Source organism: Barbus barbus (genome assembly GCF_936440315.1).
Source record: "Barbus barbus genome assembly, chromosome: 3".
Lineage (NCBI taxonomy): Eukaryota > Metazoa > Chordata > Actinopteri > Cypriniformes > Cyprinidae > Barbus > Barbus barbus.
Genome location: NC_136731.1, coordinates 39,553,073 through 39,574,301, shown reverse-complemented (window position 1 = coordinate 39,574,301; position 21,229 = coordinate 39,553,073). Strand labels below are relative to the sequence as shown.

The following is a 21,229-nucleotide window of genomic DNA, read 5'->3' as shown; positions in this document are numbered from 1 at the left end:
AAAAAAGTCAAAAAATATACAAGCACTCTTTGAACCGCGGCGATCAAAGGTCACTACATATACACAACATATGAATTATCAATAAATATACATATTTACCCAATAGCAAAATATGTGGCAGAGACAGTAAAGTTATCTTCCACGGCGAATGTCGATGTCTTTACACATACAGAGGTTTCCCGGTGTCCATCGTAAGGCCCTGTTCATGCCGTTGACATAGTTTTCTTTGTCGTTGCGAAAGATAACGCCGTGGAAAACGTCCATTAAAAAACCCGAACCGTCTCCCTCAGCGCCTCGTTTAAGAAAGCCAAGCGTCGTACTGTATTACATCTGAGCGATCATTCCCCCTCTCTATGTACTGCTCAACCCAAAGAGAAGGTTTAGGTCTCTCCAGGTCAGCCGATTCATCCAGAAAAGTATAAAAGGAACGGAAAAGAAAAGGAGTAAAAGCGTTCACCACCAACTGCACGGTCAAGAAACTGTTCGACGCCATATACGGTGAAAATACAAAACTCTGCACAAATGGTTGGTGATCTACATCCAAACGTTACGAAACCTGATCACAGTAATTCCTGATTCAGACAGCACATCCCATAGCCACATAGAAGAGGGAAATTCTCTTAGTGTATATTACAGTATCTAAATACAGAGGCTAGTGTCAGCCTGATTTTCACAAAGTGTTTGTTTCCTGTTTCTCTTTAACCGCAGTTTGATGATGATAAAAACGACTGAAACCACACGGTTAGAGACTGAATGAACAGCTAGTGTTGAAAAAAACAGCATGTATAAATACTTTATCAGATGGTGACGTAACAAACAGACGACTGTTGTTGTGAAAAAAAACTGGCCGTTCACTTGTAGCTATTGTAATATATCTTTTAAAAAAGTTAAAGTTATTGCCCAAAGGCTATGAGGCCGTCGAAGAGACGTGATGTAATTTTTCATCGATTTACAATGAGACAAACATCGATCCGTAAGCAACGCAACGCAACTTTCAGCAGTCATTTCTGACTCCAAATAAATAAATCAAAAGTGAGCAGAGTCGAGAAATGTGCGGCGAAGTTCATCGGCGAATCAATGAACGCACAAAACGAAAAACGAGAGTTCACACGTCGCTTGCTGAGACAATTCAATCTGCTTTTAATGCCTCTTAATTTGCATCTGAGAACCGAAAAAAACAAGGTTCGGACCTACAGTATAGTTATTAGTGCAAGATGCTGGAGGCCCACTTCAGTCTCGTAAAAAAATAAAATAAAAAGTACTTGCCATTAGAAACGTCGTCACCTCTCAGACCGAGCAATGCTGCTTCTGTGACACTGCTAAAGGAAGAGGGTGACTTTAAATAAAGACGCAACGGATTCAATCGAATTTGGCCCCCAAAAAGCTGTTGACACACAGTGAAAATGTAATGAAGGATCATTATTTCAGGGTCATAAACAAGCCATTGCATTTCATCCACAAGTGCACAAGTGATTAACCAGCATACAGCTATTAGACGACTGTCAACAGTTATGAACAATACTAATTAGTCTGGTGAAAAATAACCGTATCCATAGCATAAAAGCTATATCAAAAGATGACGGAAATGTAACCAAAAGTTTGCAGAGTATTTTAGTGTCAAAAAAAAAAAAAAGTGGTAGTCACTCTTATTGCCGAAAAAAAAATATTGTTAAATCCTGAAAAAGGACAATGCCAAATGCACTGCACAGTGACATAAATCAACATCATTGATAATATCTGAACCACGCTGTACATTCCTTATCAGAGAATACTTCAAATCAAACGACGAAATTAACACTGATACAGACGTTTTTGTTTTCTTTTACATTTTTGTACAAAAAAAGGAAATGTAATTAAAAAAACCTCTCCGATAACACTCTCTCGCCAAAGGAAATAAAGTAAGTTTCAAATAAAAGAGCGTAAGGGAGCCAAACAAATAATTGCACGAAGGAAGGTGAGGCTAAACAAGTTGGTCACAACATCGTCAGTGTTTCCAAACAATCATGTCATGTGCTCGTCTACGGCACGGGACTGATAAATAAAACAATCACTGAATTTCTTTCGTTCGTTCCAAAATAAGTCAAATAAAAAAAAAAAAGTATCAAAAGCAAGAACACGACATTTACATCCCCTCCAAAAAACGGACACAAAAGAAAGAAATGGAAAGAAAGCGGGGCAGGAGGAGGATGATAATCATTTTGTGCTCTCCGTCATTCATGGCTAAAATTCGTTTTCTTTGCAAAAAATTAAGGCAATTTGAAAAACAAACAAATCAATGAAAGTTAAGTCTGAGGATTCTCGATTCGTTAAGTATTGGTGTAGTCAAATGTTTTCCTTAGTATAAAAGGCACCAAGTTCTTGGAAAAAAAGTCTTTCTGGAGACATTACCACAACGCGTCAGTCCTTGTTCTCCACCGAAGGTCGAGATGGACGCTTTGAAAATCCTCTCTTCGTATTTTACACCTTTGTCGTAAAACGGATGGGTTGCCGTTATTTACCTTTATGTGCGAGTATGTAATAGCAAAGCCGTATATTCCCAAAAAAAAAGTACTGTTTTCTCCGAGAGAAAAGAAATGCTTCTGGGAAAAAGGGCTAACCACCGTTCTTCCACTTCTGGATAAACGTCTGCAGGCTCTTTTACTGAATGTACAACCACAGCTGATAAGAAAATGTTCCATAGGGGATATAAAGTACTTATATATTTTTTTGTATATTCAAATGTGTATACGGTACACACAAACCTACATATATATGCTTATATATATATATGTATGTATATTAATATATATTATATACTTAAAGTTCTCGTATGTTTGTGTGCTTTTCATAACAGGCTATTATACAGATAAACAAGTATACCAAAAAATCGACACGGTACGGTGTAAACGAGTATACTTGTCTGCAAAAAGTGTTTCGACACAGCAGGTTCCTCTTTTGGGAACCGTGTTGCTTGTGAATGAGTGTATATGTGTGTTTTGTGCTGAAGTATTTTTGCTGCTTGTTGGCTTTTTTGGAACTTTGTACATATACTTTGTACAGAAAACAAAGCTTTTCGCGGCCCTCTGAGCGACAACATCCCTGTGCTGTCGCGTTGTTTTTCCCTTCCTCCTCTTCTTTTTTTTGCATTTTCTTCTTGACGTCCTCAGTCCAATACAATGAGAAAATGAAATCAAAGGCCTCTCTCGGAAGAGCAATCCATTGTTCGGCCGGTCCAGCTGCGCAACCCTCACTGGAGTGGTCCTGTAATTACTCATGCCTTGTCTTCCCCTTTCGGCAACAGTTTGCTATGCTTTAACCTCAGAAAAGCGAAAGTGGGTGGGCTGTGAACGTGTCAGTCAAGCACCTGGAAATGAGTGAAGGACCGAGGGAACCAATCAAAGAGCTGGGAGGAGGAACATGAGGCGTGACGTCAGGGTGACCAGTGCCGAGCACGCGTGGACAAGAAGGTTGGAGCAGTGATGCACTGTACTTGCTCTTCTACAACACAGGCTCCTCCTCCATCGGCTCCTCTGCTGATCTGAGGAAGGAGTGATTGGTTGATAGTTAATGAAGGGTTAAATTAAACAGTCTACATAACAGCGGACAGCAGGTTGTGGAGTTGCAGTACCTGCTGGTTTCTGTGGAGGTCTTTTGCTGATCGTTGTCCACAGTGAGAGAGGCCATGGCGGTCAAAGTGTCTGCCTCGTCCTTCTCCCGTCTCTGAGCGTCCAGTAGAGACTGACCCACTGTAGGAGCCAACCTCTGCAGAGACATCCAGTGTTTACCTACAGACCACGATAAAGATCGTTACGTCATCAAGACCTCAACGACAGAGTTATTATAGTTAACTAAAACTGAAACTAAAATCAAAACTTGAAAAAAAAAAAGCTGAAATATTAAACTTTATTAAAAAAAAAACAACCACCCTCTAACACTAGCATTCTCTTATTATTCTTCTGTTCTTTCGACTTGTTTCCTTTTATTTATTTAAAAAAAATTGACCTTCTAACACTAGCGTTCTCTATTATTTTTCTATTCTATCTACTTGTTTTCTTTTTATTATTTAAAAAATAAAACAAAAAACAACAACCTTGCTACGTGTACTGCATTAGACTAATCAAGACTTGTCACACCATTTACATATTATTGCTCGGTAACACTTTAGTATAGGGACCAGTTCTCACTATTAACTAGTTGCTTATTAGCATGCATATTGTTAACATATTGGCTGTTTATTAGTACTTATAAAAGCACATATTCTGCATGACCATATTCTACATCACTAATCCTACCAATACCTAAACTTAACAACTACCTTACTATTAATAAGCAGCAAATTAGGAGTTTATTGCAACAAAAGTCGTAGTTAATGGTTTGTTAATAGCAAGAATTGGACATTACAATAGAGTTTGACCTATTGCTCTTTTGTTGGTTCGAATGCTTCTATTGTCCTCATTTTTAAGTTGCTTTGGATAAAAGCATGTGCCTTAAATATAAATGTAAGCAATACAATCTTAGCCAAGTTTTCTTCAGTTTCACTTACTCTGAATCTCAATGACCCTCTCTAGAGAAGCTGTGGCTTTTGGACATGGTTTCGGTTGAAGCACTGTCAGTGGTAGAGGATCCAACTGCAACACACAAAAACATGAAAGTTAAAATAAATAAACTCATTTATGATTATTTCATAAATAGGAAAACTATTAAAAACTCATGTTCTGCTCATATTGACCTTGCTGTGTTTTTATGTTGAGGGTCCCAGAGACTTTAATAATGTATGTGTAAAAATAATAACACTAATTTTGAAAATAATTTGTTTTTTACCCTGCAAATTGTTCAAATATGTTCCTCTGGCCTAATTAAACCCAAATATTATTTAAGCTTTAAACTTTTGTTTTATAACCGAGACCCCAAAACGGAACATAAGGGGTTAAAACAGAAGCACTGAGTTATGCAGCTCAAATATAATAACATCATGTACTGTTCAGATATGTGTGAATGAATGACGGGCACCTCGTCTCCAAGCAATGCAGCCACGCAGGACTCGGATGCGTCACAGATGGCGGTGAGGTCGTGACCTCCTTCCAGCGCCAAAACCACACGGCCGCCAGCCAACTTCATCAACTGCTTAGTGAGATGGCCGAAACCTATGCAGAAGGCCAGGAGCATGCTGGGTAATTCATGATCTATAAAAGCCTTCAGCAAACCTTAACGCCCCCAATTTTAACAGAAATGTAGGTTAACGGTGAAAAAGACTATCATTCTATTGGTCTAGTTGTACAACCAGTGTGACACCAATATTTACTGCTCCCCCAAAGCAATGACCCAGAGCAACTGAGGTAGTCCAAGTTCAAATAAATAAATGGATTTTTTGTGTATAATGCAACCCATCTATGCAATCAAGGGGTACAAACAGCGGTTGTGCCATCTGACCTCTGGTAGTGGAAACAGAGAAACAGCAAACTCACATTTGGCGGTGACATTATATCCACCCAGGGGGGACTGATGGCCCTCCACAGCGTCAAAACCAGCTGACACTAGCACTACATCCGGGGAGAACTCATTGGCTATGGGCATCACCACCGTTCTGCAAGCACACAGACAGCAATATTTTTTTTTGCATTTACATATATTATTACGTAATTAAATATACACTGCCGCTAAAAAGTTTGGGATCAGTAAGATTTTTCATGTTTTTAAGGGAGTCTCTTCTGCTCATCAAGACTGTATTTATTCTGTATATGAAATCGTATTGCAATTTCTAATATCGGTTTCCTATTTTAATACACTTTAAAACAGAATTTATTTCTGTGATGCAGACTTTTCAGCATCATTACTCCAGTATTATTATCATATTGTTTTTTGGAACCTGCAATACTTTTTTCAATTGATTCTTTGATGAATACAAAGTTAAAAAGAGCAGCATTTTTTCAAAATAGAAACCTTTTCTAGCAATATAAGTCTTTACTATTACTTTTTATTCATTTAACACATCCCTCCTGAATAAAAATATTAATTTCTTAAAAAAAAAGAAAGAAAAACTGTACTGACCCCAAACTTTTGAATAGCATTGTATATTGTAACAAAATTTATTTTTTAAATAAATGCTGTTCTTTTGAACTTTTTATTAATCAGAGAATCTTAAAAAAAAATAATATATATATATATCACAGATAATAAATTATATTATAATAAAATCAATAAAAAAAACAAACAAAAAAACATCCTCAAACCATTTCATGGGGTCTAAAAATATTTTCAATGTTGAAAGTGGGGCTATATTTTGTATAAGGTTTCTTACATTTTCTCTTATTTCTCTGTGACAGACAGGAAGTGCAGATCTCACCTGAAGGCAGTTAGATACTCCACATCACCCATAGGTAGCTCCACTCCACCTGTCCAGGCAATGTTGACATTAAAGCCCTCTCCTGGACCTACACCCACCTAGAGAGGAGCCATAAAAGACAATTTTGGTCATGTGACTACAGGAGGCCACTATTCCCACAGTGAGTGACATGTTGTTACCTCCTCAGGAGCTCCGCTGCCTGGGAAAAAGTTGCCATCGTCATAACGGTGCAGGGAAATGTACAACACATTGGGGTCATTATAGAAGGCCTGCTGGGTCCCGTTTCCATGGTGAATATCCTATTAAAAGGATAGGAAGGCAGTTTTGTAACACTGAGTCTAGTTAGGGCCCTATTGTTTTTCTAAGGACTATTATTATTTTATTTTTTTTAAACATTCCAGGGGTTTTTGGGAGCCTTAACGTGCTCAAAAACTCTTGAAAATTGGCACACACATTGGAATCTGCAGACTCCATTGGAATACATTAGGACGCCGCAGAGGCTGGGACCTAGGCGTGGCACAGGGGCTCTACAGCGCCCCCTGGAACACAGTCAGAAAACGTGATGTATATCTCACACATACTTGCACGTATTCATATGAAACTCAGTACACATATAGAGCTCATTGAGCTGAACAACTTTCACGCTGCATGTCATCGGCTCCGCCCAACAGGAAGTCAGCTATTTAGGGCTGTTTAAAAAGTGCATGCTCTGGAATTTGATATACTCCTCTAAGGATTACCACCCGATTGCCACCAAACTCAGTGAACATGATCAAGACATTGGGGGTGCTAAATTGCGAAGGGATTTTTGATATCTCGAACGGTTTGCCCGTGGCGATGAAATTATGGCGAGAAATGAGTACTTGAACGAGTACTTTTCAACTAAATGAGTATGTTCGTTGTATGATGCCGATTGCATAGATGTGACTATTATGACTGAAAGTTATAGCGCCACCAACTGTCAGCAGGAAGTGTGTCATTTTCAAAATGCTTTGAATTCAGCATCTTAATTTAACTCAAACTTCATCAGAATAATGTCAAAACGATGAGAGTCTGCAAAGGGGTCCTTGATATATGGCCACGTACACACTGCAGCTAAATTCGGTTGTCAGTTCACCTTTTACTCCTTAATCGCGTTCTGTACACACATAATTCACTAAAGTACGGGATTGACAACCGCATTCCACAACCGCATTAACTCCCGAAAAATACAGGTAGTGACAAGCGCATTTAGAGAACTTCTACGCAGTGTGTACAGTGGCCAAATGCTTTATAAAGTATAAATAGTCCTCACTTTAGATGAGCTCACACAAATAGATGGCTGGCAACTGCTAAATGTTTTATACAGTAACTACCTGACTTAATCATGAATTACAGCAGGAATATTTGTTAATAAAGCATTTATTAACACACTGAGCAATTATTATGATGCGTCTAAATAATAAGATTTATAAATGTACATTTAAATAGTTTACTAATCATTTACTTACACTTTCTAAATGATCTTATGAACCACTGACAACTCCTAAATAACTGGTTTGTAAATAACGTAATAATTTAGAAATGTTAAATTGATCATTAATAAAGTATGAAAATACAATTATTAAACATTATATATATATATATGCTCAAGAACAAAGCATTTATAGCGGTATTTATAAAATGCTTACTAATGCCTATTAATGCTGGAACAATGCTTTATAAAGTACGGATTGCCTACTTACTAATACTTAACTAATGATTCATAGTGTGCAGTTATTATGTGTTACCCTGTTAATTAATCAAAATGTTCATGTTAATTCACAGTGCATTAACTAAAGTTATACGTTTATGTTTATAAGTTTTGAATATTAACTAACATTAATAAACCCTATATAAGTATTGTTCATGTTAATTAATATAGTTAATGTTAGTAACTGAAACTTTATTGAAAGTGTTACCAAAGTTTTATGTATTGTTGTGTGTCTTGATGGTTTGGATTAACTCTTTCATTGCTGAATCCCTCAAATCCAAACTGCCAGAGGGTTACTGTAATGCAGGTGCTGGCTGTGCACCGTTTTCCTGATGCCACCGGGGTGGCGGTTGCACTGACGGCTTGTGCCCGCCATCGCTGCTTGCAGCTATATTATGGTTTTATTCTTTGCTGTTCTATTAACAATCATTTTTCGTCTCTAAAATCAGCTAAACTGAATGAGTACAATAATATTGCTCATCACAAGTGGACTGTAACATCACGAGCCGCTCCTAAAAACTCACCCAGTCTATGATCAGGATCTTGCCCACTCCGAGTTTCTGCTGCAGGAGTTTGGCAGTGATGGCCACCGAGTTGAAGAAACAGAAACCCCTGCCAAGATACACACAGAGCAGTGGACGGTTACACATAAATGATTTATCCATCTAGATAACACAAAACTCACATCGAGACATAAAAGCCCACACATGTTAATATGATGAAGTAAACAACTTTCCATGATGCACAGACTACTTACATGGCGGTTGATTCCTCCGCGTGATGCCCTGGAGGACGGACCACTGCAAACCCGTTCTATCCATCAAACAAAAACAGAAGACAAGGGAGATGAGGACCACATAAGAGATGCGATATAATATAAGCACTGAATATTTATATCAGAATATCAATTAAACATGAAGCTGTGGTAAGAGAAATAAATCTGAACCTTCAGTTCTCCAGCAGCAACTTTGAATGCCAGCTCAATGACGCAGCCCACCGCCATCCGGACGGCACCCGACGAGTGCATCTCGTTCCACACGGTGTCACTGTCCACCTACAGACCATTAAATCATGTTACATACTGCCACAAATGGGTGAACTGATCCTGTTTACCTTAATAAGTGTCCATGGTTTTATTGCAGGACAATTAATCAGTGCAAAAACCCAAGTAATAATAATTCATATATTATAAAACATTATTATTTAAAAGTTTTGTTTTATTTTAATATTATACTGTAATAATACTACTAATAATGGTTATTATTTAGAAGTTTTATTTTATTATAGTCTATATATCTGTATATTTATTATATATAATGTATATTACAATCTAACCTAACAATAACAATGCTAATTTATTTAAAACAAGATGAAACATTTAATAATTTATCAAATGAATATATTATAAAACATTATTATTTAAAGGTATTGTTTTATTTTATTATAGTCTACAGCGTGTATATTTATGTATATAAAGTACTACAATCTAATCTAACAATAATAATGCTAATTTATTTAAATTAAGATGAAACATTTAATAATACTAACACTAATTATAATATTGATAATAATAATATTCTTATTCAAATATTTTGATATTATAATAATTTTTAATGTTTTATTTTAATATTATACTTTGATAACAACAACAATAATTTTGATGTTTTATTTTTTTATAATCTACATATTTATTATAATCTAATGTAACAATAATAATAATAATAACTAGTGTTGGGCGATATGCTCCATAGTCATATCGTCAGCCTGTGAGATCGCAGATACACAATATAAATATTGCTAATTTATTTGATTATTTACTTACTAAGTTTCATGGCCGGAGAGTGAACCAACTCCAGGGTAAGGCTAAACGAAGCCTAATGCTACTGTAATCGACTTATAATTAAGTATATGGATGTCATGTCAAAGTATTTTTCAATATGACTGAATTTGAATTTAACATGCTAACAATTTAGTAAAAACATTGTAAGTTACTAATTATAATGCTTACATTTCCTCAGTTATTCAAACAGCAGCTACAGAAAAGCAAAGAACATTTACATTACCAAAGAACATCATCACTGATTCCCGCTATAATCAGTGAAGCTATCTACATTGCATGATGAATAAATCTCTGATACTTACATTGCACGTGCATTTGCACTTTGTTGTTTATGATTAGAGAATTCAGTCAGCGCACGCGCAACGAACAACAAAACTCTGCTATTTCAGCGATGACTAATCTGAACGCCTCTGATTGGCCATTGCATTTGTAAACTCAACGGAATCGTGTGTGATTGGTTATAACATGCAACACTGAAAAAAATAGCTAATATTACATAATAATACTAGCCTGATGAAAATAATAATAATAATAATTAGTGCTGTCAAACCATTAATCGCGATCGCATCCAAAATATTTATTTTGTGTATATTTATTATGTATATATAAATACACAGCACACATACATATATTATGTAAACACAATTTTTTATTTTGGATGCGATTGATCGTTTGACAGCACTAATAATAATAATAATAATAATAATAATCAGCCACAGGCGATATCTCTGACTATCGTCGATACACAATACTATCATCTATCGGCACAATCCTAATAATTATAATAATAATAATAATAATAATAATAATAATGATGTTACATTATTAAAAAAGATAAAAGATCTAAAAACTACTACTACTACTAATAATAATAATAATAACCAAGTACCAAATGTAAGTAAGGTTGCACAGTCAAGGACAAAAATAATATAACTAATAACACCATAGCCTACTTTCACAATCCAAACAGACAAATTCCTGCCTACATTATTCTGTTTTGTTGGGAAATATCTCCAATGTACATTTACAAACATTATGAAAGCCTTTCATTCTTTATTAAAGAAGTGTGATGACTGCACAGATGAACGGACAAAACGTACCCCAATGCCTCCACATGGTAGGACAGCATACATTTTCTGACTTATTGGACCTAGAAAATAAAAATAAGGCGAATTAGGAGCTGATATGAAGGAGTGTTATGTTTAGGCCCACATCTGTTGTTCACACATTATATATTCAGTCAATGGCATAATTGGCTATGCTAATTTAGTCTCAAGGATGCTCATTGGATGACGCTGACGCATCATCTGTCTCGCTGTTCTACAAAGAGCACTCAAGGTCAAAACAGCCTGCACTTCTTCAAAGTGTGTCTCACATAAAAGTGGAGGTGGTGGAGTGATGGCAACTCTGTCCGCAGCTGAACCTTCTCACCCTCACTCACACACACACAAAGGCACAATCGCACACACTTCGCTGGTGACTCAGAAGCGGGGGTGGGCAAATGTCTAGAACCTAAAAAAAGCCTAGGCATCTGTCAAAGCAGATTTGCTTAAGCAAGCCATCAGATTGGAAGCAAGCAAGGGAAGCTTTTTGTGGATGGTGTACTAGGAGGAGAATCCTGTTTTGGTGTCCTAAAATCAAGACAGCAGCAACTACCTACATCCCAACAGAGAGCCACTAAAACACACCTAAAAGTTTCTTGCTGTCCAGCTTCTGTCGGTTCAGTGGACTGGTGCCGTAGAGCAGCGTGTGATACTCAGAATGCACAGTTTGGATTTCATCTAGCGTGGCTTTCCTTCCCCTGATCCTCTGCACACAAACAAACACAGAAACACATTAAGGTAACGTCTATGAATCACCAAAACAGTTCCCACTGTTCTGACAAATGAATTTACAGGACTCTTCAACACGGCACGTGCAGAAGGGGGGGCTTTGGGGGCTCAAGTCCCTGCCCTTTTTCAAAATTATTCAAAAAAGTCCCATTCAGACAAATAGCAATAATATTGTAGTCAATAAAACCAAATGCATTTGAATTATAATTAACATTACAATGTGTACAAATCGCTCAAAAGTCGGAAAGTTCCTGTTTATTTTTACAAATCTGTCAATCTGAGGCGTTGCTATGGGTTGTGTGTGTTTTGCTCGACTGACTGATATTCCAGTATGTTCGGAAACCTAGGCTCTCAAGCCATATATGGCTCTTTCAGTGAGTGGGTCGGCAAGGAAAACAATAAACCAAACAATATTTGAAACTTTTTTCATCAATAATCAAAGCTAGCGTGTCGATTTAATTACAAATCCATATATTATAGGCTATATTTTTGAATATTACATAATTCATCAATGCCCGTTCGTCATGTAGTTATAATACACCAACCAATCATGATCTGGCACAAGTTCAAATTTCATTGGACAATAATGTGAAGAGGAGCGGTCATTTTCCGTTCTTATTCATAAATTGGTTGAAAATGACATGGGCCAGACAAGCTTATTTGTGGAGCGATCCGGATTGGCGGTTTGTCTCATTTTATAAATCAAATTACTTCACTGAGAAAATGTATGCTAAATGACTACAAAAGCATGGCACAAAACCGTGCAGCGTCAAAAGTCGCAATAATTGTAATCAGTATTCAATTCACTTATGTATGATGCACTGTTTACTATTTGATGAAACTATCATAGTTATTTAAGCCCAACTGCCAACTACAGGCCTGTTATGTGAAGTGTAGGCTGGCGAACTTTATCATGTTACCAATTATGCAGCATCATGAAAGTGTCTCATCAAGCCTGCATTTATTTGATCAAAAAAACTGTAATATTGTGAAATATTATTCCAATTTAAAATAATGTTCATCTATTTTTATATACTTAAAAATATAATTTATTTCTGTGATGCAAAGCTGAATTTTCAGCATCATTACTCCAGTCTTCAGTGCATGATCCTTCAGAAATTATTCTAATATGCTGATTGATGATCAATATTGGAAACCGTTATTTTTATTTATTTAATTAATTTATTATTATATATTTTTTTGGAACCTGTGATACCTTTTTGGGGTTCTTTAATAAATAAAAAATAAAAATAATAGCATTTATTCAAAATAGAGATGCTTTCTGACAATCTTTACTATCACTGTTTCTATCGATTTAGCAAATCTTTGCTGAATGAAAACTAATTTCTTAAAAAAATAAAATAAAATAAAATACTGACCTCAAGCTTTTCAACATATATTGTAACAAAAGTTATATTTTAAATAAATACTGTGCTTTTTTAAAACTTTTTTATTAATCAAAGAATTCAGAAAAACGTATAACAGGTCTCCAACATTGATAATAAATCACAATTGCATAAAATGTATTTTAAAGTTTATTAAAAATTAGAGCAAATAAATGCAGGCTTGATGACCATAAGTGACATCTTGAAAAAATATATAATGGTAATGTATCCAGCCTTTTTTTTTTTTTTTTGCATTGCCCCTATTTTACATTTGAGCCCCTGCCCCTGAGGAACTCTCTGCACGTCCCTGCTCTTCTATGGTATTTTATCTGTAATTAAAGATTTTTTAAAATCATTTTGGTTCAGTGTCACTATAAATAATGCTTAAAATCTAATGATATTTTCAAGTTTTCATTCACTGAACTCTGGGGCTGTTAAATTGGCTGAAAAACTAAATTAGAATTTTGTACTAAATTATGATCAAAATTCGAATTATATTCGAATTTAAAAGGCATCATTTCTGTTAGGGGGAAAAAAAGCTTTTGGCTTCTCTCCTGAGGCCACAAGAGGGCACATCGAGCAAAGAATACCCTACTAATGCATGTTTCTTCAAAGCAATAAAAAACAACACTATCCTTGAAAAAGTGCATAAAAAAGTGCATATTTAAAATAATGTTTATAAACCATATATAATTAATTACGTTGCTTAAACAATTAGAAACAACCAGCATCATGTAAATATGTATAGTTTAATACTAAGGACCGAAAACCAATCACAAAGAGTAGCCTGCTTTTTCATTTACAAACATGAGATGCAGAAAAACTGTCTCGAGACATGTTTTTTAAAAGCTGTACTTACATTAATGGCTAAACATGCTGCTCTCGTGCGAGTGCAACGGTGATAGACGTCGCTCTAGAAAATGCAATAATATGCGTTCTGTGTGAACGGCTTGGTTCTAGTTGAGGTAAACAACATCTTCCCCACATTGATGTTCTCTTTTTCCGCAATATTTTGAACGAGCAGCGCCGCATCCAGTGGGTTAGACTAAAAAAAAAAACATTAAAATGCAACGACACCTACATCGTCATCGCATCTTGTGTGCCACATAAGGCTGCCTGACGCACGTCTAAAATTCAAATGCAGCATTTTTACATTAAAATGTGGATTTTTATTTTTCAATTCGACGAATATTCGAAATTCGATTTTTTGTGTAGCTCTGAAATCTTACCACTACATGATTGGTTAAATTATCTTGTATTATAAAACCATGATGCTGAAAAATATTTAACAATTGTGTACACTACCATTCAAATGTTTGGGATCAGTAAGACTTATTAAAGGTTTTTAGTAGTTCTTATGCTCAGCTAGGCTGCATTTATTTAAACAGTAATATTGTGAAGTATTATTAGAACTTTAAATAAAAATATTTCCTATTTTAATATGCAATTTATTCCTGTGATGCAAAGCTGAATTTTCATCATCATAACTCCAGTCTTCAGTGTTGCGTGATCCTTCAGAAATCATTCTAATATGCTGATTTATGCTGACTTTTCTCATCATCAATGTTGAAAACTTAATTTTTTCAGGCATTTGTTGGTGAATAGAAAGTTTAAATTACAGCATTTATTTGAAATAGAAATCTTTTTTAACATTGTAAATGCCTTTTCTGTCACATCTAATGCATCCTTGCTGAAAAAATTATTTATTTGGCTGACCATTCCAGCAGGTGGCACACTCACCTCACAGCGACCAAGCAGCCCTGTTTCCTGTAGCCTGGACCAAACACTCTGAATGCGACCGGCGTGTTCGGGATGGATGTTTGTGTTCCCACATACGCACTGGTGCTTTAGCATGAAGGTGTCGTACACCAGCCCTGCAGAGGGAGCGAGGAGATTATTACAAATTAAAATCTAGCAAGCCTATCGATCCCAGTATCAGTCCCACCCGAGTACAAATACAACGAAACACGAACTGAGTTTAATCCACTACGCATATTGTCTTTTAGATCAATTCTCCACTCTGTGACTGATGGACAGCGGAGCAGTATACCTGTCGTGAAGAGATGCTTAATGGGCACCTCGTTCAGGGGCGCTCCTTTAAGACTAGAAGTGACGGGGGACGACTGTGCCCTTCCCAGGGGTCTGTGGGGCATTCCCGTGATGGACAGAGAGGCCTGGAACACATTCAGTTGCTGCACATGCTGCTGGTCCAAATACTGCAGAAACAGCACACAAACATCATGAATTCAGTGGCTTTGAATCTGTTCTGTTCAGTACAGTTTAATTCAGTTTAGCAGTTTAAATGAGTTTTATTAAGTACAATTTAAATCAGTTCAGAGCAGTTTCATTCAAGTTTCAAGTCCTATTCAGACCAGTTTTGTTCAGAAGAGTACAATTTTTTTTCTGTTCTGTTCATTTCAGTTCATTTAAACAGCAATTTGATTTTAGTTTGGCTAAAAGAATAAGCTTTTCTTTCAGTTCTGCTTAATTCAACTGAATATTAGTAATAAATATAATGTTACATAATAAAAAATATTAAAATAAACATTGCCATGTTAAACTGATGGTAGCAGATGGTAATAGTGGCATGTAGACCTTGATACTATGGTATTTAAACTGTATTTTGAATGCAATTCAGTTGGGTTTCATTTACTTCGCAATTAACTAGTTTTAATGTAATTCAGTTCAATACATTTTTTTTTCTTCAACTTTCTCTTTTTTTTTTTTTTAAACCTTTGGTTTTTGTTTTGGAGTTAAGTCACGCCAAAGTGTTTGAAAAGGGCACCAGCCAAGATCATTTTCAATAATTGAAATGATATAAAATAATGAAATGACACAGATTAAGTAAATAGATTAAATAAAATTTGAATTTTATTTTATTCGATGTTTCATACAAGATAAAAAACTTAAACTTGCACAACAATGTTGCATTGGCAATTGGCTGAAATAAGGTTAAGTTGAAGTAATTAAAATGACTAAAACTAAAAAAAAAAAAATTATAAGTTTATCAAATAAATAACTAAATTTACGTTATAATATAAAAAAACTAAAAACGAATAAAAATGCCAAAGGTGCTAAAATTAAAATGAAGACCTAAACATGAAAAAAAAAGTTAATTATAAATATTATTAAACACTTATATAAATAAAACTAAAATAGCACTGGAGTATGTGTGCAAAGAGTAAGTTAAGATCATAGCAGACTAAACATCAGTCCAAGCACACGGTCTGGACCATCTCACGAAAGAAGCTCAGCAAACAATTGCCAAAAATCTACTCAAAAGTCTCCAGCAGTAAACAGCCTCAGCGTCTGCTCTATATCAGATGAGCAGAATGAATGTGTGTATGAGCAGCGAGACAGTCGCTGATGCAGGACAACGTGCGATGGCAGTACATGCGAGATGATGGGATTCTTTTTTATTTCTTGCATGAGACCTTGAGGTTGAAGGTATGCCAGCACACACAAATTCTCACAATTCGCTTTTTCATGCCAACTCCCTCTTTATTCGAGATGCTAAAGCCATGCAGCATCTGTCTCACTCACTATGGCAGGTGACGGGGGCTCAATTTGTATTCAAGACACTCAGGCAGACAAGTAGAGGCATTCGCACACACAAGGACGTAGGTGGGGGTGTTTTAATGAGAAGGAGAGGCCAGCTAGGGTCTGTGACTGACTGAAGTGACAACGAGTGTTTCGTGTATCGCTGCCTCAATGGTGACTGCATGTCACCGCACAACAGACACACACAAACACACACTGCGGCGTGTCACGTCACCAAGGTGGGCTGTGATTGGGTGTGAAGTGCAGGGCAGTGAAGGCGGGCGGGGTCCGGAGGAGGAGATGAATCACCAAGGAGAGATGAGTCAGAGATGGTCCATTCACAGGGGAGTATATGTGTATATGTGTAGATGTGTGTGTGTGTGAGTCTGCCACTGTGCGAGGAGGATGCAGTCTGAATTCTAATGCTGTGCTCTTTTGAAATTTTTTTCTGAATGATTGCAGGCAGAGTGAGCTTGAGCGAGGAGGAGGGTGTTGCTCTTTTTCCAATAACTCTCTCTCCTGCTCATTCACTCTCACTCATTCATTTGTTTTTCCTTCCTCCCTCCCTCACAGCAGCAGTGTATGTTTGTGGGGTCTCTGTTAAGATCAAATTGAGCTCTTTTTGAGGATCAAATCTGCCAGGATGTCATGCAAATGAATGGGCTGTAATACATAACGGCATGAATCACCGCAGTGGCACTATCAACAAAATATATATATATAACAAACAAAATGACGAATAAGAATTGAGCGATCAAAACAATGCACATTTCTCAATAGATTAATTACGTATCACAAAATTGCACATACATGAGGTACAAAAAGCCCTTATGAAAAGTATGATGAAGTATTTGCTGTACAGTGAAAATAAGTAGTTTGTAAAAGACTTTAATGGTAAAAAACAAGGTAATACCATTGTACTTTTAATAAGATGCAGAGTTATTATTGTGAACTAAAACAATTGAAAAAATGTAATAAACCTGAAATAACGTAAAATATAAATATTAAATGAAAAACTGAAATAAAATAATGAATAAAAATGACAAGCACATACTAAAAATGAAACTGAAAAATGAAAAATATAAATGTAATATATAAATAAAATATTAATAAAAACCATAACAGCATCATGGTTACAAATAGAAATAATATATTAAAAATATAACATTAAAATGTTTAATTGATACTATGGTATTTAAACAGTACTTCGCAGAATACCATGGTATTACTATGAGAGTTATGTAAAAAATAAAACAGTATAACCATTGTGCCAAATCCAAAATCCATGGTAATACAACAAAACATTTTTTACAAGATAAGAATAAACCTACTCAGTAACATTTTCAAAAGAACTCTAGTACAGTGCTTGTACCATGGTACTTTTTGCAAGATAAGAATATATCAGCTTAAGTGCAGCTCTTTGACAAATACTGATTTGACACTTCCTGAATAAAATGTGAGTGGCGCTTGAAGCTAAAAAGTGTTTTTAGAGCTTTGCTACGTGGTTGCTTACTGGCTCAAGTCACAAACGTTTACCTCTCCTTCCTATATGCTAGAGATTCACATTAAAGTTTAATAATTTGGAATAAGAGTTTGTTAAAAACTACGTATTAGCAATAGTAATACCTCAAGGCTAAACACTAACTAGGCAAACTTTAGTTCTCGGAGGAACCCCCCACCATCGTTCCAAAGTCAATTTCATTGTGTCTTCCGATCTAGCAATTATTTATGTGTCTCTCTTCCCCTCTTCTCGCCCGCTCCCCTTCTGCCTGCAGTAGTGAGTCACTGGTGGGAGGAAGAGAAGAGAGCAATCTTCCTTTTTAATCCCTCCTTTTCAGGGGGCGAAAAAGCTGCAAACGCTCTGGTTGAGAGGGATACCCTCGATCTCCAGTCACCAAGCCCCCGCATGTGCGTCCCAACACTCATCAGGAACTTGCCTACGCACTTAAGCCCTCGAAAAGTGCAGGGACAGAGTCATCGGAAAGACATCAGATGCATCTTAAAAGTCTAAAGACAACACAAAATCCAAACAGCTGCTTCTAGTTCAATAAATACAAAATAATACATTTAAGATAAAAAAAAATCCATCTTGTTTCATAACAAATGACGTTAAGCTGTGTTACGTGCATAGGTTTTGCACGGTGACTCATACAGTCACTACGCTGCTTTTTCATAACTGAAATTCGCTCAACACTAAAGCCGAAGTAAAATAGAACGGGGATGGGAAAAGACGATAAAGGTGAACGGGGGAAATATAGAAAGCTGTCTTAACATGGTAAACAAAGATAACTGCAATTTTAGAAGGTCAGTGATCCTTAGAAGTTCAAGAAAATAAATAAACCACGCAAAATACATGTTGGCAGCTCTGTAAATTACTTTAGAGGTGAAGTGTGTAATTTTTTCTATTTAAAATAGCAACGCAGCAACCTTGGCGTGGGACTAGCAGTTTGTGAGACAAATGGCAGGCGGAGGCAAGCTCAGGAAACCTTGTTAAAAATAGTCATTATTATTTGTTCACAAAGAGTTTGATTGACAGGCGATCTGACCAATCATAACGGTGAATCCACCATCTTGCCCAACAAACAAATCAGTCAGGAGAGTAGATTAACTTTGGTGAATTAAACTTGAAAAATGTTGTGCATTGATGTCTATCCACGGTTGTAATAAAATACGTTCTGATGTTCCTTCATGTTTACTTGGTGTTTTCAGTAAATATGAAAAGACGATTGGTTCACGTGGCACTTGAACTGAAGCAATACGGCAATCTGTCAAGACACATTAAAGAGCCACAAAACGGTATTTATTGTTTGAATTTCTTAAATAAAATGACAAAATTTAAAGACGAGACCTTGTTTCATACCAGAAGTAGCCTGCTTTGTCTTGTCTGTTGGCGTGTTGCCAGTTACCTCTTTGCTCCGCAATGTATTTTTTACTGCATGAGAACATGATGTGTGGCGTGTGAGCGGCATGACTTGTCGGACATAGCAACAGTAACTAAGGAGAGTGGGTTTTTGCAAAGAGTCAATTCCGTTTGGTGACACTAATAGCACAAAAACAACCAAAACTTTCAGTATAAAAAAGCTATAATTTCTTACCTGGCCATAGGGGGCGCCCTCTTCATCACATTCCCTCAGTTCAATGGCTTCGTCGTCATCATCATCTTCCTCCAAGTCACTTTCTGTGCTTTCTCCCTTCAACGGAACAAGACGTTCCGAAGGGGGTGTGGTCTCGCCGGAGCTCTCTTTCTGTAGCCCCTCCCTCACATGATCAAGCTCCTCCCCTCGCTCATCCTGCATCTCTGCGGTTTCTGTAAGCTCCTCCTCCGTCTCCTCGGGGTGCGTGGGAGGCTGCCTTGGAAGCTCCGCCCCTTTGGAGAGGATCTGAAAGGAAGTGAAGCTTGTAAGTATTTTTTTTGCTAAATAGCTCAAACAGCATCAAATATCTGATCCATATACCTTATTTAGCTGGTAGTGTTTCTGTTTCTCGAGGAAGTGCTGGTGCTGCTGTTGCATTACGAGGTGCTGCAGGGCCTGTGGTGTTTGCGGCAGGGGCGCTGATTGGGTACGGCTCAGCGGCCGGTGCCTAGGCAACTTATTCACTGTACGCATGCTGTTGGACACCCGTTCACCCGTTACCAGCGGAGATTGCCCGTACATGGGAACTATGGGATAAAGATCAAGATGAAAAGTGTAAGCTGTTACACCTACACATCAAACAATGTTTTTAACATTAATTTTCTTGTCAACTTGATATCGTAGTACCGTGACTTTTGACATTCCTTGTTAGCACACTGCAGACCTGACCTGCAAGCCCTGAAATGTACTTGAATGTGCAAGTGCAATTACTTGAATGTAGACCGTTCTAGCGATGCAAGTTTAATTTTGCACTTTGTTTTTTCCCATGGTGTACATTAGCATAATGTCCATTATAGTCCATTTGTATCTGCATTAGGTGTGGGTGATATGATCTAAATCTTATATCACGATTTGAGTCATTTTATTTCACGATAATGACATATATTCAATATAGTTATTATTGCTTTAAATAACATCTTTATGATATCAAAATTTGTGATACTATAGAAATTTCTTAATTTTTTTCACCAGTGTCAATATCACAAAAAACCTAATACCAGCCTAAATAAAAAACTCAAGCTCACTGAACACAAGTAAACAGCCAGCAATTAAATAAGAATAAGAAACTAATTACAAGCATTTTAAAACATAAGTGTAAATAACTCCATTTAATACTCCGGCGCTCTATGAGCACCGTCTTCACGTGTGCGCCTCTCTGACAGTACTCAGAAACAGTCTCTCAGACAGCGCACACATATAGCAAAATTAGTTTTCTTTCGCTGCTGATTGTGGCTTAAAGCCACTTGTTTTTAAACAGCCATGCTTAAAAAACGCATGTAAACGATACATTTTTGTGACCACATAGCACAGCAATGTCACATAAATGAGTAACCGTGATACAGACGATAGTTGAAAATCTCGGCCGGTTGACACATTTCTACCGGTTTATCATGTCTACCAGTATATCACCCACTCCTAATCCACATACTTGTGAAAAGTATGT

General features: G+C 36.6%; 1 protein-coding gene across 3 annotated transcripts in view; it reads right to left on the bottom strand.

The window, feature by feature from the left end:
* Positions 1 to 2,993: 2,993 nt before the first annotated feature.
* The window catches only part of hdac5 (histone deacetylase 5), a 78,989-nt gene continuing 60,753 nt past the window's right edge, over positions 2,994 to 21,229 (bottom strand). For all 3 annotated transcript variants that reach the window (XM_079379798.1, XM_079379799.1, XM_079379800.1), the window contains 16 exons: positions 20,107 to 20,312; positions 19,747 to 20,031; positions 15,162 to 15,327; positions 14,852 to 14,985; positions 11,583 to 11,703; positions 10,995 to 11,044; positions 9,001 to 9,108; positions 8,812 to 8,867; positions 8,579 to 8,666; positions 6,502 to 6,621; positions 6,323 to 6,420; positions 5,445 to 5,563; positions 4,990 to 5,123; positions 4,523 to 4,607; positions 3,608 to 3,764; positions 2,994 to 3,517 (listed from right to left, as the gene is read on the bottom strand). In XM_079379798.1, coding sequence (XP_079235924.1) covers positions 3,478 to 3,517; positions 3,608 to 3,764; positions 4,523 to 4,607; positions 4,990 to 5,123; positions 5,445 to 5,563; positions 6,323 to 6,420; positions 6,502 to 6,621; positions 8,579 to 8,666; positions 8,812 to 8,867; positions 9,001 to 9,108; positions 10,995 to 11,044; positions 11,583 to 11,703; positions 14,852 to 14,985; positions 15,162 to 15,327; positions 19,747 to 20,031; positions 20,107 to 20,312 — 1,967 coding nt within the window. In that variant the 3' untranslated portion in view covers positions 2,994 to 3,477. The remainder of the gene's footprint in view (positions 3,518 to 3,607; positions 3,765 to 4,522; positions 4,608 to 4,989; positions 5,124 to 5,444; positions 5,564 to 6,322; positions 6,421 to 6,501; positions 6,622 to 8,578; positions 8,667 to 8,811; positions 8,868 to 9,000; positions 9,109 to 10,994; positions 11,045 to 11,582; positions 11,704 to 14,851; positions 14,986 to 15,161; positions 15,328 to 19,746; positions 20,032 to 20,106; positions 20,313 to 21,229) is intronic.